Source organism: Aureobasidium subglaciale (assembly GCF_000721755.1).
Source record: "Aureobasidium subglaciale EXF-2481 unplaced genomic scaffold scaffold_9, whole genome shotgun sequence".
In the NCBI taxonomy this organism is placed as follows: Eukaryota; Fungi; Ascomycota; class Dothideomycetes; order Dothideales; family Saccotheciaceae; genus Aureobasidium; species Aureobasidium subglaciale.
In genome coordinates this window covers 77,309-99,415 of record NW_013566986.1, presented here as the reverse complement: position 1 = coordinate 99,415, position 22,107 = coordinate 77,309, and the positions used below count along the sequence as shown (strand labels likewise).

General features: G+C 49.8%; 8 protein-coding genes across 8 annotated transcripts; 4 read left to right on the top strand and 4 right to left on the bottom strand.

Annotated features, from left to right (window-relative positions):
* Positions 1 to 206: 206 nt before the first annotated feature.
* Positions 207 to 1,996, top strand: AUEXF2481DRAFT_65069 (glycoside hydrolase family 13 protein; the record flags this gene model as incomplete). The annotated part of the gene is made up of 2 exons (XM_013488807.1): positions 207 to 374; positions 425 to 1,996. 2 exons carry the CDS (start codon positions 207 to 209, stop codon positions 1,994 to 1,996), a joined length of 1,740 nt encoding a protein of 579 aa, XP_013344261.1.
* A 743-nt stretch (positions 1,997 to 2,739) lies between these two features.
* AUEXF2481DRAFT_29024 (uncharacterized protein) lies at positions 2,740 to 3,444 on the top strand (the record flags this gene model as incomplete). The annotated part of the gene is made up of 1 exon (XM_013488667.1): positions 2,740 to 3,444. One exon carries the CDS (start codon positions 2,740 to 2,742, stop codon positions 3,442 to 3,444), a length of 705 nt encoding a protein of 234 aa, XP_013344121.1.
* Positions 3,445 to 7,848: 4,404 nt separating this feature from the next.
* AUEXF2481DRAFT_4561 (uncharacterized protein) lies at positions 7,849 to 9,116 on the bottom strand (the record flags this gene model as incomplete). Its single annotated transcript, XM_013488590.1, has 3 exons — positions 7,849 to 8,391; positions 8,444 to 8,815; positions 9,012 to 9,116. The coding sequence occupies 3 exons, from the start codon at positions 9,114 to 9,116 to the stop codon at positions 7,849 to 7,851; spliced, it is 1,020 nt and encodes a 339-aa protein (XP_013344044.1).
* Positions 9,117 to 9,489: 373 nt separating this feature from the next.
* AUEXF2481DRAFT_29020 (uncharacterized protein) lies at positions 9,490 to 9,994 on the bottom strand (the record flags this gene model as incomplete). The annotated part of the gene is made up of 4 exons (XM_013488666.1): positions 9,490 to 9,613; positions 9,664 to 9,737; positions 9,799 to 9,861; positions 9,914 to 9,994. 4 exons carry the CDS (start codon positions 9,992 to 9,994, stop codon positions 9,490 to 9,492), a joined length of 342 nt encoding a protein of 113 aa, XP_013344120.1.
* A 461-nt stretch (positions 9,995 to 10,455) lies between these two features.
* Positions 10,456 to 11,696, top strand: AUEXF2481DRAFT_65177 (uncharacterized protein; the record flags this gene model as incomplete). Its single annotated transcript, XM_013488815.1, has 3 exons — positions 10,456 to 10,559; positions 10,738 to 10,871; positions 10,921 to 11,696. The coding sequence occupies 3 exons, from the start codon at positions 10,456 to 10,458 to the stop codon at positions 11,694 to 11,696; spliced, it is 1,014 nt and encodes a 337-aa protein (XP_013344269.1).
* Positions 11,697 to 14,403: 2,707 nt separating this feature from the next.
* On the bottom strand, positions 14,404 to 15,228 carry AUEXF2481DRAFT_29018 (uncharacterized protein; the record flags this gene model as incomplete). Its single annotated transcript, XM_013488665.1, has 1 exon — positions 14,404 to 15,228. One exon carries the CDS (start codon positions 15,226 to 15,228, stop codon positions 14,404 to 14,406), a length of 825 nt encoding a protein of 274 aa, XP_013344119.1.
* A 1,243-nt stretch (positions 15,229 to 16,471) lies between these two features.
* On the bottom strand, positions 16,472 to 18,523 carry AUEXF2481DRAFT_65044 (carbohydrate-binding module family 20 protein; the record flags this gene model as incomplete). The annotated part of the gene is made up of 5 exons (XM_013488803.1): positions 16,472 to 16,912; positions 16,968 to 17,126; positions 17,180 to 17,914; positions 17,964 to 18,247; positions 18,298 to 18,523. 5 exons carry the CDS (start codon positions 18,521 to 18,523, stop codon positions 16,472 to 16,474), a joined length of 1,845 nt encoding a protein of 614 aa, XP_013344257.1.
* Positions 18,524 to 20,301: 1,778 nt separating this feature from the next.
* On the top strand, positions 20,302 to 22,070 carry AUEXF2481DRAFT_65293 (carbohydrate-binding module family 20 protein; the record flags this gene model as incomplete). Its single annotated transcript, XM_013488825.1, has 2 exons — positions 20,302 to 20,538; positions 20,592 to 22,070. The coding sequence occupies 2 exons, from the start codon at positions 20,302 to 20,304 to the stop codon at positions 22,068 to 22,070; spliced, it is 1,716 nt and encodes a 571-aa protein (XP_013344279.1).
* Positions 22,071 to 22,107: the final 37 nt, after the last annotated feature.

Genomic DNA, 22,107 nt, shown 5'->3' with positions numbered 1-22,107 from the left:
TTCACCAGCTATCTCCTACAGCGCTTCATCTTTCCAACCATCATCATCACCCACAACAATATTCCTACGAAAACCTAAGCAACGCGATACGCAAAAAGTACCTCCTGGCTCACACTCGAGTTAAGTAGCGCGATCAAATATCACCCTTCCTCGTTGATCGATCATCACTTCTGATTATGTCAACCCCTTCATCAAACCATCACACCATGGCTACCAACAAGCTTGAGAAGGGCACTCCTTGGTGGAAGGATGCCATCGTCTACCAGATCTATCCAGCCAGCTTCAAGGACAGCAACAGCGATGGTATCGGTGACATCCTCGGCATCATCTCGAAATTGGACTATCTCGAGGTTCTCGGCGTCAACGCACTCTGGGTATGCGGCAACGAGACTGTGTATCGGAAGTATGCTGACTCGCTTCAAAGATCTGCCCCATGTACGCTTCACCTCAGGTCGACATGGGCTATGACATTTCGGACTACCAGAATCTGCACGCACCGTACGGCACCGTCGCCGATATGGAAGCCTTGATCGAGAAGGCCCATATTCGCGGCATGAAGGTTCTTCTGGACTTGGTCATCAACCACACCAGTAACCAACACGCCTGGTTCAAGGAATCGAGATCCAGCAAGGACAATCCAAAGAGGAACTGGTACATCTGGAAGCCTGCAAAGTACGACAAGGATGGTCAACGCCAGCCGCCCAACAACTGGCGATCCAACTTTGAGGGCAGCGTGTGGGAGTGGGACGGGCACACTCAAGAGTACTACCTTCATCTCTTTGCTGTTGAGCAGCCCGACCTCAATTGGGAAGTCGAGGAGACCAGACGAGCCATCTACAACGAGGCTATGGTCTTCTGGCTTGAAAAGGGTGTCGACGGCTTCAGGATTGATACTGTCAATATGTACAGCAAGCCTACCGATTATCCCGACGCAGAGATCACAGATATGGGTACTGTTCTACAGGGTGCGGGCCATCTCTACGTCAACGGTCCTCGCATGGACGAGTTTCTCAACGAGATGAACGCAGTCCTGTCACGCTACAACGCTGTCAGTGTTGGAGAGTGCCCCCTCACTCCTGATCTAGCGAGAGTCAAGAAGTATGTCAGCGCAAAGGAGAAGCAACTTGACATGGTCTTTCAGTTTGACGTTGTCGACGTCGGTCAGGGCAAGTCCCACAGATACCACACCAAGCCACACAACTACAAGCTCACTGAGCTGAAGCGTGCTGTTCTCTTCTCTCAAGGTCTGGTCTCGCCCGAGTCAGACAGCTGGGCCGCTGCTTTCATGGAGAATCACGATCAAGCACGCAGCATCTCCCGCTTCGGAAACGACACCACACCCGCCCTTGCCATCCGCTCGGGCAAAATGCTGGCAATCCTCAACGCCTGCCTCAGCGGTACCTTGTTCGTCTATCAAGGTCAGGAGATTGGTTGTGTCAACCTACCCAAGAGCTTCCCCATCGAAGACTACCAGGATCTGGAGAGTAGAAGGTACTACAATGTTGCCGAGGCCCGCTGTGGCAACGACAAGGAAGAGCTGGCCAAAGTCTTCTCCGTCCTCCAGTATCTCGCCCGTGACCATGCCAGAAGCCCTATGCAGTGGGAGTCGACTTTGCCTGATGGAGGTTTCACAGGAGAGGGAGTCAAGCCTTGGATGAAGCTCAACCCTTTCACCACAACCATCAACGTCAAACAACAGATCCACGATCCTGACTCAGTGCTGAACTTCTGGAAGCAGATGCTGAGACTGCGCAAGAATTACAGTGCACTCCTCGTCCATGGAGAGTTCAAGCTCGTCGACTTCGACAATGAGCATGTCTTCTCCTTTGTGAAGGAATTGAAGGGTCAGAAGGCACTGATCGTTTGCAACTTCTGCGACCGTGAGAGCAAGCTGCCTTCTGTCACAGGTAAGAAGCAGCTGTTGATCATCAACACAGAAGGTTCCAAGAATGACGTCTTGAACGCCTGGGAGGGTCGCGTCTATCTCTTGGAGTAGACGTCGTTCTAGATCGTCTAGGTGCATGAGTACATTACACTCTGCACGGCCAATAAACCAAGAAACTAAAACCCAGAATAATGAGAATCGGATGATAAATCAGGGGAGGATGCGCCGAAGGGTACCGGGAGAAACGCGTCCTAGTTCCAGAACTGGGATTGGAGATGGGAGGACTGATTCATCAATTTGAGCAGCCGCGAAAGCGCGAGCAACCACGGGGTCCCACACAACTGAACTCGAAAGTTTGAGGAGAGTTTCTGGTACCGTAGGATGAGATAAATGCATCAATTCCTATAATGACTTTTGCAATTTCTTTTCACTGTCGGTATTAGTGCTGCCCAAGCATTCACGTGTCCTCTATCTCAAAAGTCGAGTCGGGGTGTTGACCATAGCAGAAACTGAGTGCCGTTCTGTGAAGGGCTTGCGACAGATCAATTGCTCAACGAGGTTGTATGAAGAAGGAAGGAAGGACTGCAAACGCGTGTCGACGCGAGGAAGGTGCTCGTCAGGCTGCTTTGAGAGCTTGGGCCACAACGGCATGACGTTCTCGATGCCCTTGACATTTCGAATGACCATGCTATCTGCTTTCTTATTCTCGACAATAACTCCTTTGATACTTCTTTTCAAAAAAGACGAAGCTTTACTGTGCCGGTTGACATCTTACACACTGATCTGGTATAGCTTCTGGACACTTACACATCACAACTTCCCCAAAACGAGATCATCATCTCCACTCTGCAACAATGGACAACGACTGGCAAGAAACAGCCTTCAGCACCCGCCACATGCACAACCGACAAAACCGCAATGATGCCTCAAAAAGCTCTGGAAAAAGTAAAAGAAACACCTTTGATGTGCGCAAGACGTTTGGATCATATACTTGTAAATGCCCTTCTTGGTTCAAGGTTTACAATGAGTCAAAGACAGAAGGGGAAGAGGGGAAAGATGCAGTGTTGGAGTTGTATAGATTGACCAGAGATGGAAGAGGTGTTGTGGGTGAGATTGCGTTGCCAGGGGTTATGAGGGCTGCTGTTGTTTTGGTGGCTAGTAGGAAGGTTTTGAAGGAGTTTTTGGAAAGTGTGGAGGTTGTGGAAGAAGATGAAGCTGAGGAAGGAGAAAAGAATGATGGTGAGGAGGAAGATGATGAGGATGATGAGGAAGAGTCGGAAGAAGAGCAAGACCGCTTCGAGACTTTTGAAAAGAACAGTTTCAGAGAGCCCAAGTTTTGGCTGCGCTGGAATGGCGTGGTTTCGTCTGAAGAAACAGAAAAGGCGGAATCTGGACTTGGATACATCATTTTCCCGAGTAATGATTGCCGCAAGTTCAAGGGGACATTGAATTGCGCTTCTCTGGAGTGGGAAGACGTTGCTCTGTCGGGTCACAAGATTGCTCCGCGATCTGAGTCTGACATACCTGTTGCTTGGGGACTGCAGGAGGTGCCGATCTGAGCATCTAATCGACATTAGCTATGGCCACAGAATTTCTCAGAGGACTTCCTGCACGATTGAGCTGGCGGTGTTTGTTAATCATGATTCATCATGCCTGCTCGGGTATTCATAAATGCGTCTACGTTTCTTGTCCTCAGACATTCCGTCCTCGCTAACAATTCCTGATAGTAGTGCGACCTCTCGGTCAGAAGTCTCGCGAGACTCTTTGTGTGAAGTTTTCGTCTACTCAATGGCTACCTTGCCTGAGCGAGCGTACCGTGAATTAAGGCTACCCGAGGTTCATTCCTCCAAGGTCTATCTGCCAGGATCCGTCTGACCTTCACTTCCTTCCACACCTCCATCCGAGAGCGTCGTGTCATGATCCAGATATTTCAAATATCTCGAGATCCAATGACTTGCCCCATAAGCTGAAGGCCAAGCTCAACCGCGCGTACATGTAAACCATCGCCAATCAGGCCTAAGGTCTCTATATCTCTCAGTCGCGAAGTTAGCTGCCAACAAACCGTGATCTCATCAGACCAACAAGTTTCAGCTCATGTTTGGGCTTATGCATAAAATGCCCAACAGTAATATCATCTCTTGCTTCGACAAGGAGTATATCTTACCTCTGACCAAAGATATCTCATTCTGTGTACGCAGGATGTAAATGACGTACCGAGTATGGGTGATCCTAAGTCGGAGACGTTCTCGTGAGCTTTGACCAAGACGCGATGCTTGTCTCCGTCTCTAATTAGCGCGTTTCGTCCTGGTCGTCACCATCGGTTCCTGACTTGACGCTTCAAAGACCTTCTCTCAGCCAGAGAAAGCCGTCGAGTAAGCCGGATGGACATTTTGCTGCTTGACGTCTCGAAATGGGACGATGATCAGGTGTGCGACAGGACCTGACCATGCGCGACCCTCACACGCTCCGAAGTCTGGATGCCGACCCGAGTCTTATCCAGCTTCGTCCGAGTCTCTTGTAGCCAGGATATCGCGTCTACGGTCTGAACAGGTCCGGCTCGTTCTACGTTTCGACATTGTGGACCCATTCGAGATGGGAGCTGAAGGCGAAGCCTAGCCTCGGAAGCTCGCAGAGGCTTTCCATTTCTCGCTTTCGAAGGTCGATTGATAGACTCACAGTCAGCTCCAGCGCAGTATCTTCTTTCTGTGAGCTGATTTTCTGAACATTTCCTCAGCGGCTTAGAGTTGAGGTCCGTCAGCGAAGGATTACATACCCCGCTTTGGCTCCTGCTTGCTACAACTTCAGCCTGCCTCCTCGACTTCATGCCTGATGTGGATTCGCCTTTCGATCGGTATTAGGAACATGGCAACACTTCGTCACATGTGCTTTGGTGTCTTTTTCATTGTGACCTTCTGTCGGTTCGGGCAGAGCTATCCGCTAACTCCCGACGCGCAAAATCTGTTGATGGGGGGTCCTGTGAGCGACAGGAGACTCAAGAACATCACACTGAGCGTGAGTAGTATGTTGACACTAACGTTGCGCTCCATCGGACTGACCACCAAAAGTTTGATGACATTCCCCTGCATTCGACTCCGACGGCAACACTGCATGGTTACAGTATCTTGGAGTTTAGTAACTTCGAAGTAACGAATACCACTGCTGCTGTCGAAGCAGGTATTTTGAGTCCCAGAGATCAAGACTGCGCGGTAACGGCGCCGAATGCTCTCTTGCCTTCCTCCCAAGATTACAGAACAGTGTCTTCATTCAGATCCAATGCGACGGCCTGCGCCGAAAGAAACGTATCCGCATATTTCGACTTCCAAGCCGTATACCTGAAACCTCTTGGGTACACACGCGCCTTCACCACAATCAAGATCATCGCAGCCGAAATCGAGAACAGTACACTCATCAACGCATATTCACTTTACATCATATCGTTACAAGATCATCATGCAACACCATATCGCCTTGAATTTGGAAAGCTTTCGCGGAATAAGAACTGGGGAAAGAAAGTGAATTTCGTTGAGCTTTCTGCAGAAACAAAGGAAGGCCTGCCTTGGAAATTTGCTATCGATGACTTGACGATTGGGCTGCGCGAACTTGATGACGATGAAGGGACAGTGATGAAAGGGACCAGTGAAAATCAAGTAAGGAATGAGGTTGTGTTCATCGGGGTGTGATCGCGTAAACAGATATCTCTTGGCTGCATTTCGTGTAAGTTAAGTTTGTTTTATGTCAAGTGAAGTTTTGGAGACTTACATGATGCGCGCCAATATTTTCCTTCTTCTCGTTGCTTCTCGCAAAAGATGACCAGCAGCTTGTGCTTTCCAATTACACTTGAGATCCTCATAATCCTTCACTGCTTCTTGGAGGTGTCGACTTTGTTGTCGTTGGCGGTGCTCTCAGCAGGCTTGACCTTGGAAGTGGTGTAGTCGTCCTTGGGAGCTCTGATCTGGGAAGGAGTGTAACAGTCCAAGGGGAAGTCGACAGTCTTTCTTCTGAAGACGTCCCCCTCGAGGCTGAAGGCCTTCTCGTAGGACATCATCTTGCGCTTGCGCTCAGGGACGACGTAAGGTTCTTCGGCCAGCTTCTTGCGAACCTCAGTGCGGTCACCGATGACGTGGACGGTCTTGGGGTAGGCCTGCTCCTCGTTCTCGGCAAAGACACAGTCCATCTTGTTTGTTGATGGGTGTTTGATGTTGGAAGCGGAAGCGGGAGTGTGTGAGTAGGTATGATGATGTTTGGTGAGAGTGCGAGAGTTGTTGGTTGGTAAGATGATATTTTGTGAGAGCGCGAAAGTTGTTTGTTGGTAAGATATTTTCGAAGCACGCGTGGAGTTTCGTTGTTGTTGTGGTGTGAGAGTGATCACAAACGGATTGCGTCGAGAGGTGCTCGAATCACATTCACTGGCATCCGCAACTGGTCGTTTGTTTTCTCGTCAGAATCCGTGCTTCGTGTCGGCTCTTCACTTTTGGGACTTATTCTGTGGTCTCGTCACTAGTTTCGAGTCAATCGGTACCAATTCTCCGCATAGGGCTTTGGCCGCATTCACTTGCTCTCGATACTTCGATGGAGACCAGAGTTGTCCCTAGCATGAAGAAGGTCTATCTTCATTCTCAATCAGGTAGTTGCCTCTGAAGTAGAGTCCATGCTGTAGGCAACTTTGCCAGATCGAGTGAGCATCGATCTTAAGGACTATGGAGCATGGAAGTAAAGAAGCAGTGGGCAGGATGATAGACTAGAGTTACTTGACTTCCCCATCCAGTTTCAGAAACTGAGCGAAGAACTCACTACATTTGCACCGCTCTTACTCAGCCTCATACACTCTAACATGAGGAAAGGCTCGACCGAGACTGGTTGACACACATCCCTTACACTCTGTTTATAAATGCTTTTTCCAGAGCAGCCAATATTGTACATTTCTCAAGAGTCTGCCCAGAAATGAAGCGAGATCTTCGGTCTGCAGAAATGGAGGGAATGAGTCCAAACAGTGTGCTTCTACCATCCCTACAACCTTGGATGGCTGTTACAGTGAGAATGAGGATCAAGTCAATAACAATTTCGAATAACATGACCTCCCATAACCCCCACCTCACATCCACCAACCTCGTGCTCCCTTCGAGGACCTTTGAGACCTAAGATCGAACGTCGCGAGAGCCCATCTCCATCCAGCTCGACAGGTACTGGATGATACGTCCTTAGACAACTTCCGTAGTCTAGCATCAAGAAGCACGACAGACCGCACACAGCGATGAACTGGGCATTGGGAGCTAGCTGCTTACATACCAACGAGTCATGATGGTTGTTGGGTAAAGAAAGACTTGCGTGCTGGAATGGATTGATAGTGCTAGGTCCTGTGACATGTCGTCTCGAGTCGTGATGCTAATAGGTTTCCCAGAGCAATTGATGTGTTGGGACAGGGGCTGCGGAAAGGCAAGATGTTTTTCCGTATTCTACGGTTTAGTCTAGGAGAGCTTGTCGGAGATGGAACTCTCGAAGAGAGAGCCGCTGGGCGGAATCGGGTTTGTGCATTGCTACAACACCAGACTTGACGTGATGCAGTCATTGATGGATGTCAGTTTTAGTTTCGTGCTGCCCTAATGCAATATGCCTTCCAGCCTTTGCAGCATGGTCACTGAGAGATGGAGCTGGGGATGCTGGATCTCAAGGGAAACTTGATGGAACATGGCAGAATTTGTATTCTTTTTGCTTCTAGAACAATAACCGTCAAGGCATGGAACGAGCAACGCTGAACATGATATACAACAAAAGACAGTCCGCCGCGCAGAACAAGCAAACCTCAGCCTCCCTACTTTTTCCAGTATCCCCAATCTTCAAGCTTCGGCAGTCTTGAAGATACCATCATGACTCTCGCGGTGCTTCTTCTTAACTTTTTGACCGGCAGGCATGTCGTCATTCCAGAAAGTCGTGACGCCGGGCACGAGCAATGATGATTCGACCTTCTAAGCCTCACCGCCAACACTCTTGCGACCCTTCTTCTTCTCCTTCTTTTCCTTCTTTGCGCTGGCTGGTGGCTCAGCAGGGGTGGATGCAGGAACGGCGACCTCCTCCTCCTTGGCCTTGCGACCACGCTTCTTCTTGGGTTCCTCGGCCACAGCTTCGGCGTCGGTTGTCTTGCTCTTGCGCTTGTTTGAGCCGTTGACGGCAGTGAAGGCTCCCTTCTTGACAGGGCTCGAGGCGGGAAGTGGAGGGGATGAAGCTGGGGGAGCGGCCTTCTTGCGGCCACCCTTCAGGGCAGATTTGGGAGTCTTGACTGGGGGAGGAGTGGGCTCCTTTGGCGGTGCCTCTTCCTCGTCCGAGGTGCTGTCATCGTCTGATTCATCGTCTGAGTCTGCACCAGCAGCGGCAGGGGCTGCCTCCTCCTCGGCCTCCACGTCTTCCTCAGCATCGGGGCTGTCTGCAGCGACGGGTGCGCCATTGGCCTTGAAGTCTGCAAACTCCTTGTTGTAGATCTCGCGCGAGGCTTGGTATGCGTCCTTGTATTTCTAGTCCTGTGGTTAGCGATTGCGTGCTTGTTCGGGATGCAACAAAACACACCTGCTTGACCTCCTCGGGCAACATCTTCCATCTCTTTGTACCCTCTGACGAGATCTCGCCTCTCTTCTGCTCAGGACCGAGCTCGGAGTGGATCTTCTCGCGGTTCTCGCCCAGCCACAAAAGGTAGGCCGTCAAGGGACGCTTGGGCTGGTTGGGATCTCTAGGCTCGGCCTTCTTTCTCGTCTTCTTCTCCGGAGCAGCTGGAGCGCCACCGCCAACAGTGACAAGGTCGCCAGATTGGAGGAATGCGCCGAGGTCCATTTGGCTAGGGTCGAGGTCGACGGTGCCGCCGAGGACAGCGTTGGAGTGGTCGATGTATGCGCTGGTGGCATTCTTAAGGGCGTTCTGGAGAGTGATCCATGATGTGACGAGCTGTTTGTTGCTGTCAGTTCGAGTCCTTCGATTTTTGGTTCAGAAAGTCGCGACGCGCCGGGCTTTTGGCCAAGGACGCGTCTGTCGCAACATGACACAATTGCGCCCAACATGCGACATGCTCAACACTGATCTAGATCGAGTCGCATACATGGGCGCAAGCTGGATATGACGTGACAAGGACAAAAAAACATACCGCGTCGCGAGTGCGAACAAACTCGGCTTTGTCAATGGTGATTTGCTTGAGGTCGGCCTCGGTCTTGGGTGCGACCTCTGGTTTGACGGATTTTGCGCGAGGCATTGTAGAGTTGGATGTGTAGTTGATATCGATAAAATAGAATAAAAGGTGGAAACAAAAAGTTGGGAGAGGAGAAGGAGGGAGGAAGAGGAAGAGTCGGCGTGTGTGGGTGAGTCGCGCGCAAGCCAAAGTCGAATCAAGCGCGTTTTTGCTTGGGGATTAACCCAGACTCGCCAGCATTGACCAACTTTTGCTTAAACCCTGTGCTCGACTGTCTTGCTCCCCACCCTCCCTTGTCCCTTGTCGTCCCTGTCAATCTGTCACCCTGTTCGCAAACAAAAACAAATGGTATCTTCGCAACAGACCCTGTGAACGCCAATCGTTCTTCCATCATCACCTCAGAGCATAGCTGAAGTTGAGTGTTCCTTGAGCAAAATCACACGTACTGCGGCGGCCCTGATGGCGCCTTGTACTGCTGAGGTGGTGCTCCATACGGCTGCATCGGAATTTGCTGAGACGACTGCCCGTTGTTCATCATTTCCTGTACATCTGGACGATGCCTAGAAGATATTAGTACTTGGTATCGGAAGTCGCAGCATCAACAACATACCTGATGTCTTGATAAAAGTGGCAGATGTGGCAACCGACTTCATGGTGTGGCTTGAGCGAGAATGGTATGAGAGGCTGTCAAGACAAGTTAGATAGGCAAGTTTGAATGATGTGTGTTCATCCCAAGAATACTCACAACGAAGCAGAACGTGAACCATTCCCATCTTTTGTAGACTTTGGCCGTGAAGTTGCCACAGTTCTATATCATCATCAGTTTGTTGCTGCTTTACTATGGCAACGCTCCTGCGTACCTGACATTGCGCTGTTATGTTCTCAGAGCCTGCAAGGAGAGAGTTGAACGTGTGCGTTCCACAGGTGAAGATGAAAGCCATTTTAATGTCGTTTGTATGTCTAGTGATTCAGATGAGAGGAGGTAGGAAGAATGTCGTCGTTGCTCGTGTTACATTAGAACTCATTGCGGCGCGCGCGAGCTTGTTTCGTCATCACATGCTTGCTGAGCCATTCTTGGTGGCCAAGCGCCCAGACTCTGTCGACTTCGAAACCTGTCTCTGTGTTCATGATACGTAAAGTATGAATCCCTCATAGAAATAGTTTCAATAGACTGGAAAATAAACACAAATCTCCCTTCTAGAATGACTTCACTGCCACAGAGTCATGGACCACCTAAATGGGCCGGCAAACATCGGTCGGTCAAACAAAAGACGCTTTGACTTTGACCGAATTACGGCTTGCAGCGGTCTCTCACTGATCCCCTTCTCCACAAAGCCACTGCCGGAACAACCACAACTTTTTTTCGACATCGGTCGTGTGCCATTATTGATAAACATACAAGATGTCGGCCTCGCTTCCAGGTAACCGCGCCCTACCGGCTTCCCAATACAACCTAGACACATATTGGGGTCGTGTTAGACATGCTGCCGATTTGTCTGATCCTAGGTGAGCAATTGACATGTGCGCAAACATGCACTTTCGTTATCATTCACTTTCTCGTCAATTGGTTTATCGCTGTCATGTACCATCCTCCAATCTTGCTTGTTTGATTGGTAATAAAAAATGCGAGGATTCCTTCAAGTTGTTGCGCAAGTTCAATTGACTGATCATCTTTGTCCAACAGAACATTGTTCACCTCCCCAGCTGGTCTCGAACATGCAAAGGAGCTCGTCACATCATACAAGCAGGGCAAAGCTCAGTCAATGACACCCGACTTGTGGCAAGCAAAGAAGGTCATCGATGCTACTCTTCATCCTGGTATGTTGAAACTCCCCTGCAATAAGACACACCACTGATAAGTTACCAGACACCGGCGAGAAGGTTCTCCTCCCCTTCCGCATGTCCGCCTACATCTTCTCCAACTTGGTCGTGACCGCCGGCATGCTCACTCCCGGCCTAAGTACCACCGGCACCCTCGGCTGGCAAATTGCCAATCAGTCTCTCAATGTCGCCATCAACTCCTCAAACGCCAACAAGTCAATTCCTCTCTCCATGTCGACAATGGTGCAATCTTACTTCCTCGCTGTTGGTGCCAGTTGTGGTGTCGCTCTTGGTTTGAACTCAATTGTGCCTCGTCTGAAGCGCGTCAGTCCCAACACAAAGATGTTGCTCGGAAGATTGGTGCCTTTCGCTGCTGTTGCCAGTGCAGGTGTGCTGAACGTCTTCTTGATGCGCGGAGAGGAGATCCGCAAGGGCATCGACGTCTTTCCCACCGAAACCGAGGCACAGAAGCTCAAGCGCGAAGAAGCTGGCCAACCCCTCGAGTCACTCGGAAAGTCAAAGAAAGCAGCTACTCTGGCTGTTGGAGAGACCGCCATCTCACGTGTCATCAACGCTACGCCTATCATGGTCTTGCCGCCTTTGTTGCTTGTTCGTCTCCAAAAGACTCAATGGCTGCAACAAAGACCGAGAATGGTTACTCCTGTTAACTTGGGCTTGATCTTTGCTACCAGTATCTTTGCTTTACCTTTGGCTTTGGCCATCTTCCCGCAGAGACAGGCTGTCAAGGCTGATACTTTGGAAACTGAGTTCCACGGTCGTGCTGGTGATGACGGTTGTGTCGAGTTCAACAGAGGTATCTAGAGGATACGTTAGGTTGCGACGTTTCTTTGTTCCAAGGAGTCGAGCAATAGAGCGGTTGATTTGGCTACCAGCGTATTAGAGCAATTCGAGTTTCATCGTTCTTCCAGGCACACCACCACACTACACAACTTCCTCTTGACGCATAAGCAGCGCGAACATGACTATGCATTTCCGCAGCAATCGATCTCCCCGTCCGACAAGCGAAGAGAGACATCTTGCCCTTGTCGCAACCACTAATTACACGTCGCTCCGCCAAGCGTATCCCAGTGCTTTCTGTGTCGTGCGTGCGTTCCGTGATAGTCTCTTGATTGAAACTCGTCTACGAGCGACCGACACCCACCCTACCGTGAACTTACCGGATGCGCGTACTCGGCTTCCAGTCTCGAAGTCGTTCTTTACGGGCAGACAGCCGTACCCACAATAAAAAGGTACGCGTCGCTAAATTTTGCTAGTGGTGGAGGTGTCTAGCAGATGAGAAAAGCCGATGAGAAAAGCCGATGTCGATATAGGTGTCTCTTGTGACTTTGGTACAAAGCTGTTAAAGATGCACGATTGATGTGAATCTCCAAGTGTCAACTATACCTAGCGCACAACAATTCTCCCGAGGGAACACTAGGCTTTAATCATTACCTTGAGACTGTTTTTACATATGTGATGCGGGACATAGGCTATCTCAACAACAGAGCAATTCGCACTACAAGTCTGGGCCTGAGCAATCTATACCTCGTAGAGTGCACTGAGGAAAGACATTTCTTTGTCTGCACTTCCGCATGCAATCTTTCGTCCATAATTTTTTGGTTCCAAACCCCCATACAAAAGGTTCGCATTTTCCTGGCCTACTGCTTAGTACTGATAAGAGATCTGGCGATCGCCTTTGATAGTTCTAGTAAAGATATCTAGAGGATTTCTTTGGACTTTGATTATGTGGAGACAGCGTCCAACGAGTGAAAGTCTCCCTCCTTCCTCGGCCCCATTTCCTCCACACCACAACATCGCAAAAACTTGAACAAGCCATCAAAATGTGCAGCACAATCGCAGCTATCATCTCCTGCTGTCTGAGCTTGCGAAGCCCAAGTCTCACAGGCGCAAAAAGACGAGGATAGCCAGATCTCCTCAAAGACACCCACCGTGCAAAAAAGAAACGACCAACGAGCGACTCGAACGCTCAACCTTCAGTGATTTACAAATTGATGTTATCGCATTGCATGGACATTTACTGTCCTTTGAATCCGGTGATCTCCGAAAACTGACGCCTATTCGGGGTTAGTGGGTGAAATGGAAGCCGTAGGGAGACTGGAAAACGTACGCTGCCATTGCGCCAGCTGGCCGACTGGGTGATGAAAGGCGAATTTTTCAAAACCATATTCTTTTGACACATCTCTGCTGCCCTTCAACCACAACACCTGGTGCTTTCTGACGTGCGACATCCTTGCTGCGGAATAACTTCTTTTTCCAACCCTTGTGGAAGCGCTGCAAAGAAACCGAATTAAGGAGCTCGAGGCTCTACTGGCGAACTATAGCCCGTTAATCACATGACTGCTAGAGTGTTGGAAGCAAAATACGAGGTCGTCTCGGTGGCTGCTGAGTGCGGTCGGTTGCTAAGGTCGACTTTGATGCTCTCGACCGCGAACCACCTGTATCTCGCGCGCAAAAGTCGGCATTTGGGAATGTGTGAATTTAGTCTGTGTACAGCACACGTTCGGGCTCCTTTGATGTTTACTATTTCCAACTAGTTCACAGGCTTCTCGATCTCTTTGTTGTTGATAGTCTCGCATGGCACGAACATTTCCAGGAAGCACAGTGAGAAACCGGAATTCGAGATCATCGCAACAACGAAGCCTCCCAAATACTTCAAACCTGCAAGATGATACAATCAGACATCCTCAAGCAATGTAGGAAGATTTGCACGCGCAAAAGTCCCACGGTGCGGTGTCAACATCATCGTCGACTGGAAAATTGGTTGTATGGGGTACAACCCTGTCTCAAGACGCAGAGCCGCATCCGTCCAAAAAGAGTCGTGCTCAATATCCCAGCCACCTCGAATCAATAGCTACATCATCACCAACCACCTGAACGCGTCGCGTGAATTGCAGAATGAGTCCGCTCGTCATGGGATAGTCTGTCGATCAAGACCTTCAAGCGACTTTGCACAGATCGAGTGAGGCAATTGACGACAGAGCTGCATGTCTCTCGATCAATATTCCTCTCTTCAACATGGAGACACATGAAAGCTCGCATTGCCATACCTGGTCGGGGAGCCTATGTCACCCCGGACTTAGAGGATAGGAGTGGCTGTCAATGAATCCATGAATTTGGTATGAGTGATGTTGAAAATGCTATGCGATGCGATGCGATATTGGGGTATCTTGCTTGTCCTATGCTTCCGCCTTCTTCGATACTGAGAGCTACTGCTCCCCATGTTTGCCAGTACTAGCCTCTTCGAGCCTGCAGTGTTGGTGGCTCTTGTTTGTTGATGTCCATACAGGCTTTCGTCGGTCTGAAACTTGTCTGCGCTGAGACAATGACAAAAAGGTGTCTCGCATCTTCTGGCCTCATAGAGAGCACAGGAGCCGTATTGCACCTGTCCTGATGTCGTCCTTGGAGCTTCAGACGGTCTCGGTGATCCTTATAAGCCTTACTGTAGAGTACTGGGCAATCTGCTAGGCTCACGTGCGGTTGTGTTTGTTGACCTGGTTCATTCAATGTCTCACTTCTTTGACGACTTCTTGTCCTTCTTGCTCTTCTTTTCCTTCTTCTTGTCGTCCTTTGCCGAGTCTTCAGAGGCAGGTTCTGTGGCAGGAGTGGTGGTGCCGCTTCGTCGTGACTCTTTCGCTTCCAGATTCTTGACTTGTCGCTGAGAAAAGTATTGTTTTAATGTGACTCCTTTTGCTGCAGCGCGCTCTTCGTATTGCTTGCGCTTGTCCTCTGGTAGACCATCCAGCGATTTGTCGGCCTTCTCTTTCTTGCTCTTGCTCTTCTTCGTCGTTGCATCGGAGGTATCTTCACCGGCGGTCGCTGACTTCTTCTCTTTCTTGGCTGCACGGCGGGCCTTCTTTTCGTCGTCGGAGGATGAGTCGGATGAGGATTTTGATCGCTTCTTTTCCTTCTTGTCTTTCTTCGCCTTCTTCTTCTCCGTCTGGTCCTCGTCGTCGCTATCCTCGGCCTTTCTCTTGATACCCACGGCGGGCCCAACAGCAGATGCAAGCGCAGCGATTTTCGGATCAACAACACCTATCGTCCCTGCGACACCCTCTCCTTGTACGAATCGCCCATACAGTCCACCTCTTTTGATTCCCTGCTCCTTGACATTCGCCAGGATACTCTTCTTGCCAGTTCCAAAGTCTTTCAAACTGCTGTCAAAGGCTTTCAACCACCATTGACCTTGAATAACATCGGACTTGTTGATTCCAATACCGAGTACATCGACTTTTTTGCTGACGAGAAGCGGTTTACGGAGACCCTTGTTCTCTGTGTCGAGAGAGTGACCGAGGCCGCGCCAGCCTTGTTTTTTGAGGAGACCTGCTGCGTCCATGGTGTGTTTCCTGTCGTCCGTGTGATTGTGGGAGTGCCGAACTTCCAGATAATTATCCTTGTTTATTTGCTTGGAAAGTTGCAGTATGGAGAAAAGTATCGGGATTATTTTTCTGCCGATTGCGATCGAGGGCTTTTGGCTTGACCGCCCGGAGAGCGGACCGAGCCTCTGATGGAGGGACGTGCGTATATATCGACCTGTTTTCATATGAAGCGCTTTTGCCTTCCTTCCCTTACCACATCTAATCTTGACTTGAGGGTATTCCGCCTATTCACTTTGAGTCTCCACCTGAATCAGATCTGTCCCCGTTAAGCTTGAAGCTCAAAACACTGCTCAGTGCACACATCTCAAGAGTCATCGTAGGCCATGTCTGCAGTATCATCAAATCTACTGCGACCATGCAGACTACCTATAGCCGACATGTAAGTCAAGAAAAGTTATTGGTGGTAGTCTAGTATCTTCAAGGACCGACCCGAAACATGATTCATATCATGGATATGGAAGAGTAAAGAACACAGACTCGTGTATACTCTCACGTCATCCGTAAGATATGATGTTTGAATTCTAATGCTGACATGGCTCAGTTCCAGATTCGCGGTCCCAAGATGGCCAAGCATTTCTCAAGGCCTTTTTAATTCCAATCTTCTACAAGGAGCCACCAATCGCCACATGAGTGAAGAATCCTGGGAGCGCAAAAAAGCATACAATCGAGAGTTTCAGCAAAGGGTACTAGAGGACCCTGACTTCCGAGCACGGAGAAACAAAGAAAACATTATTAGGGCAGGGCGGCGATGGCGCGGAAGTTCGGCTTTTCGCACAAAGTCCAACTTCCTTACATGGCTCAAGGGTCAAATCAGAAAGAACGAACCCATCAGATGGAGTACGCATCGACCAATACAGTACTCGGAGAAGGTCGTTTTTGACTGTACGGATTGTGTTCCTCGATTTGGTGGTGCCAAGCTACACTGGGTCTCGTTGGAGAAGCCGGACGAGACACTATGTCATGCTTGCTTCCTCAAGCGATGGCCCGAGGGATTACCTCTCGACTACGAATATCGCACCGGCAGTACTGGCAAGCAGAGATTCGTTAAGAAGAAAGTTGGATCTAGACATGATGATCTCTCTCGAATACAATCTGGAATATGATCACAGCCGTGAATCCACGACACGTGCTTGTAACCAAATCGGTCAAAATACTTTCGCCCAACCACTTTCGACTAGATACTCTTCAGGAAAATCCTCACTATCTCCAGCTATCATTCTGAGTGGCAGTACCAGCACAGTTACCGTTGACAGTGTAACTGCGGTTAGGATCACTCTCCCAAGTAACGCTTCCGTCCTGAGCCTTCTTGATGTACTTGTAGTTGAAGCTAGTACCAGTGGCGAAGTTGATGGTCACATACCAAACATTGTTGGAGTTGGTGTAGTGACCAGCACTGAGAGCAACTGCCTTGTCGGCATTCCAGCTACCGAGTGCGGGGATGCTACCGACAATGTAGATGTTCTCGCCATATGCGGTGGTCTTTTGTTCGTTGAACGTCACGGCGATGGCGGTGGGAGTCGCGCAGGAGCCGCCGGTGGAAGTGGGAGTGGAGGGGGAGCCGGGGTTGGCCCAGTTAGTGTTTGTGGCTGCGGCGCAGGGACCAGTTGCGGAGCCTGAGGAGCAAGAGTTGGGGAGCTTGGCCTACAGGAGATATGTTAGCAATGTGTCTAATTCGTGTTCGATGACGGAGACTTACGGAGGAGGCACCCCAAGAAGCAGGCTGAACATTGGCACGAGCATTGTAGGCAGTCAGGAAAGCAGCGTAGGACCAGGTAAGGTCGACGGCAGAAAGAGGAGTACCATCAGCACGGTTGTACTGCTCAGCAAGAGCACCGTTTGAAGGAGTGTATTTTTGCTGAGAAGAAGTTAGCAGATGGGTAAGTCAACCAGAATCCATACAACACATACAGCAATAGACATGTAGCTGTCGGCATAAGTCGAAACAGAGTTGACGATGGAGGTGAAAGCAGCGGTCGAAGATGAGTAAGTACCAACGGCGGCAGAAGAGTAGACGTCCTTGAAGAAAGGAAGAGAGGTCGAGGTAATCGTGATCGAGCCGATCTTCTTCCATTGGTAGACGGCATCGTAAAGTTGCTCAGCAGCGGCAAAGGTGTTGAGATACCAGGGGTTACCGTTGTAGTAAGAATCCTCAGGATATCTGCCAACAGCGACACCAGAACCTTGAGCGATACCCTTGTTGACGTTGTAGATGGATCTGAAGCTGTCGGTCACCACTTTGTGGTTGGCAAGAGCCTTGTCACTGCAAGGCTGGAAAGTGGTCGAGTCGCAAGAGGCAGCAGGATCGAACATGTGAATGCTGGTCAGGATGGAGTTCGCGTCCTTGCCGGATCTACCACCACCAGTGTTCGAGAGAGCATATGAGCCTGTCCAGTAGCTTTGCAAGAAGCAAAGAACAAGAGGAGCTTGAGACACACAGTTGGGGCAAGACTTTCCGAGCTGAGTGGCAAGGTTGCTACCCTCGACGAGAGAACGGTATTGAACGGCAGTAGTGAAGAAGGAAGAGCTGTTGATTTCCTCCCACAGATCGAATCCAGTCTGGTTCCAGTATTGAGTCACGTATGACAAGTCATTCTGAACGATGGGCCAGATGATGTTGTTGACAGAGGTAGTGTTACCGTTTGCCTGAGCTTTTATAAGAATATATCTCATGGACTTAATATGCTCGACTTACAATAAGGTAGCGGGCGTAAGCAATCATAGCAGTCGCACGAAGCGCAGGGCCATCACGCTGAGGTCTACCCCAAGCTCCAGTGAAAGGAGTAAGGTTGACCTCAAACTTGGGCTCAGCAAGACCACCGGAACACAGGCCACCACTTGGGTTGTTGACGGTCTGAAGGTTGGCCTGAGCACTGATGTACTGCTGAATAAGAGGCTCCAGGGACGTGTTGCCAGCAATAAACTGGTCGACAAGTGCCTTGAACGTAAGAGCAGAATCACGAGTCCAGGTATAGAAGTCTTGGTTATGATTAGAATGGAATCTATTTAGAGCAGGTGTGGGAACTCACAATTTGGGTCTGACTTCGAAGGAGAAGCAATCACAACACCTGAGCTAGCTCCGGAAGCCTTGGAACCACTGGCACCGATGTTGTTAAGTACACCCTGAAGAGCAACAGTGTTCTCCGATGAGAGCCATGAAGCGAGAGAGCCAGTTGCACGCTCTTGAATGTTCTCAGGTGATGGAAGTGCGAAGGCAGCTCCAAGGAGCAGAGGAAGAGTGGAGAGGAAACGCATGATGAAGGAGGTAGTGCTGGTGATGATACTGATGTTCTACAACGAGGCGAGAGGACAATTTATATGTTCACAGATGATGTTTGGCTAAGGGAGGGATCGCCAGCATGTGCATGAACTACACGCTCGAGACCGTGCTTGCAGACTAAAGCAAGAGTCAGGCAAGGAAAAGATAGACTTACGTTCTGTTGAAGCTTCATACAAGCACGTTCGCTTCTACGCAAGCTATTTGTCTGTGCATACTCACAGTGGCGTATCCCGATACATGTGTGGAGAGCGGGTGAATGTCGCCAGTCGATCTGCTATGACCATTCTCCGGGGCACGGAGGCAGACCGAAGCGGAGAGTGACGCTTTCTCAAGCTCGCTTGTCAAGTTGTCATGAGGTGACTGGTCGTTGAGACTTCCAAGCCGAGGCTGGGAGGAAAACAACGCTTGTTTCCATGGACCCCACACCCCACACCCGTCTTCCCGCACGGAATCCTCGGGCAACTCGCTCCCTGCAGACTTTGCCCTTCTCTCCTTGCACTTAACGCGAAGATCACCAACGCACTTTGCCAATCCTTCATGCGGTGTAATATTCTAATATAGACCACATGGCATCGAGGTCAGACTTCGCGAGCCCTGATACAAAAGTCTGTCAGGTGGTTGCATCATGTTCACTCCTTTCTCTCTCTGCTCAGGTCATGAATTAGGTATCGCCTTGCCATTCGACAGCTGGAGCTCGCACCGAACTCTCGTACGTAACTACTAGTTCGCTCAGAAGCTATGGCGTGAAACAAGGTAGTACAGTATAAGCATCCAATTCGTTCGTCCTAAACTTGAGCTCTATGAGGAAGGTGCCTGCAGTCTCGCTTATAGCTTTTCATCGTTCACAATGCACGAGCGATCCTCGTCTTTGCATACAGAAGTTCGTCTTATATCAGCCTTACTTTTGTCATTCAACCGAAGTCCGATATTGAGAATAACACCGAAGAGTGTCATGCAGGAGAAACCCACGTGTCCACACCGGTTTCTGCTGAACTCTGATGGCCCACAAGAATGCATCGTTGCGATTTTGTTCAAGAGCTAAATTTCACGACCTGCTTCATACGGAAGCCAACCGAGAAGTTCGGGCCGTCACGTCTGTGCTGCTGCCGGTATACCGCACCACAAGTCGTCGGGACAAAACACCACACGCTTCAGAGCCGTGAAAATGAGGGGTCGAAAAGTTAGTTGTCCAACGACCTGCCAATCAGTTCCCAAATCATACATCCTTCCCCTTATACCACATGGCAGTCGCACCGAATGCTGCATGATGTGTAGCTTACCGTCTCTCGCTAGACAGCCTTCTTCTTGAAGCAAAAATCTTGTGCCTGAGCCTCACGACCTGATATAAACCGATCGGCAATGCAAGCCATAGGCGCCACCGGCGGGTGAATACAGCATGTACTCCATCTTTGTTGGTCACTCCTTGTTTCAGTCCTATGATCGGAAAGCAAGTCCAGCTTTCTTTCTGTTTCCGGCCCTAAGCAACGTAGGTGGGCACTTGAGCAAAAAGGTGGAGAGACCAACAGCAACGAACAAGAAACTATCAACGCCGAACTATCCTACTAGCTTCACCGGTCGACTGTATCAAGGTATAGAGCTCTGCATGAAGACAAGATCTACACACAATCGCTGGCAAGAGTGTCCTGCCGCGGCAACCACAGTCGTATAAGAGTATGGCCACAACGCAAGCCATTATCCCAACAATATTATACTCGGTTCTGCAATTTCGCAACCAACGTCGCCATCCGGGGATATGGTGGCCAGCTATTTGTCTCAACTGCTATTCGCTCTTCTCTGCCTGACAGAGTTCGTTCAGTGTCTTACCCCTGCACAATGGAGGAGCCAATCGATCTATCAAGTCTTGACTGATAGATTTGCTCGCACTGATACTTCGACGTCCGCCTCATGTGATGTCAACAAGTATTGTGGCGGCACATGGCAAGGCATAATCAAGAAGCTCGACTACATCCAGCAGATGGGCTTCACAGCGGTGTGTATTTGATCAGGCATTGTGATGTACCTCGATTCTGACGTGGTTTCTAGATTTGGGTCAGCCCTGTTGTGAAGAACATTCGAAGCTCTGGTCAAGATGGTGACTCCTACCATGGATACTGGGCTCAGGACATCTACCAAGTCAACACAAACTTCGGATCTGCTGCCGACTTGGTGTCCCTCTCCAAGGCTCTCCATGATCGAGGCATGTACTTGATGGTGGATATCGTGACCAATCACATGGCTTACGACGGATGCGGTACCTGCGTCGACTACTCACAGTATAATCCCTTCAACCAACAGTCATACTACCATCCCTTCTGCCTCATCAATTACAACGATCAGAACAGCGTCGAGAAGTGTTGGGCTGGTGACAATACCGTATCTCTGCCAGATCTTAGAACCGAAGATTCGAACGTCAGATCTATCTGGAACAGCTGGATCACAAAACTTGTAGCAAACTACACCATTGACGGTCTTCGTGTCGACAGTGCTAAATCGGTCGAGAAGAGCTTCTACCCACCTTTCGAGCAAGCAGCCGGTGTATATACAGTTGGAGAGGTCTTTGAAGGCGACCCAAGCAAATTCTGCGACTACCAGAACTACCTGGATGGTGCCCTGAACTTCCCATCATACTACTGGATTACTCAAGCCTTCCAATCTACATCCGGTAGCATCAGCAATCTCTACAACGGCATCAACACCCTGAAGTCATCATGCAAAGATACTACACTTCTGGGCTCGTTCATGGAGAACCATGATGTTGTGCGTTTCCCCTCGTTGACATCAGACTATGCACTCGCAAAAAACGCCATCGCTTTCACCATGCTAGCAGATGGCGTCCCAATCATCTACCAAGGACAAGAACAGCATTTCTCCGGCGCCGGCGTCCCGAACAACAGAGAGGCACTCTGGCAGTCTGGGTACTCGACATCTTCGCAACTATATCCGTTCATCGCCACGATCAACAAGCTCAGAAAACAGGCCATTAAGCAAGATACGGGATATGTTACTTACAAAGCAAACCCTGTATACTCGGATGCGTCTACCATTGTGATGAGGAAAGGTACAACTGGCTCTCAAGTCATTGGTGTCTTTACAAACAAGGGCTCTTCTGGCAGCAGTTCATTCACGCTTTCGTCATCAGTCAGCGGTTTTACAGCTGGGCAGTCTGTCACCGATGTCTTGTCTTGCACTTCCTATACTGCAGACTCCAGCGGCAATATCGGCATCAGTATCAACGCTGGAATACCAAGAGTCCTGTATCCAACCTCAAAGCTCACTGGTAGCGATCTCTGCGGTAGCTCGAGCTCTACTTCAGTTGCACCAACAACAGTCAAGACCTCCACAGTTGCAGGCGGCTGCAGCACGCCTACCGCTGTTGCTGTAACCTTTTCCGACAAGGTGACCACTCAATATGGTCAAACCATCAAGATCGCAGGCTCGATCCCTCAACTCGGGTCCTGGAATGCTGCAAATGCCATCGCATTATCATCAGCTGGTTACACTACTAGTAACCCCGTTTGGTAAGACATTCTCAACCAAGAACTCGACACAATGACTGATG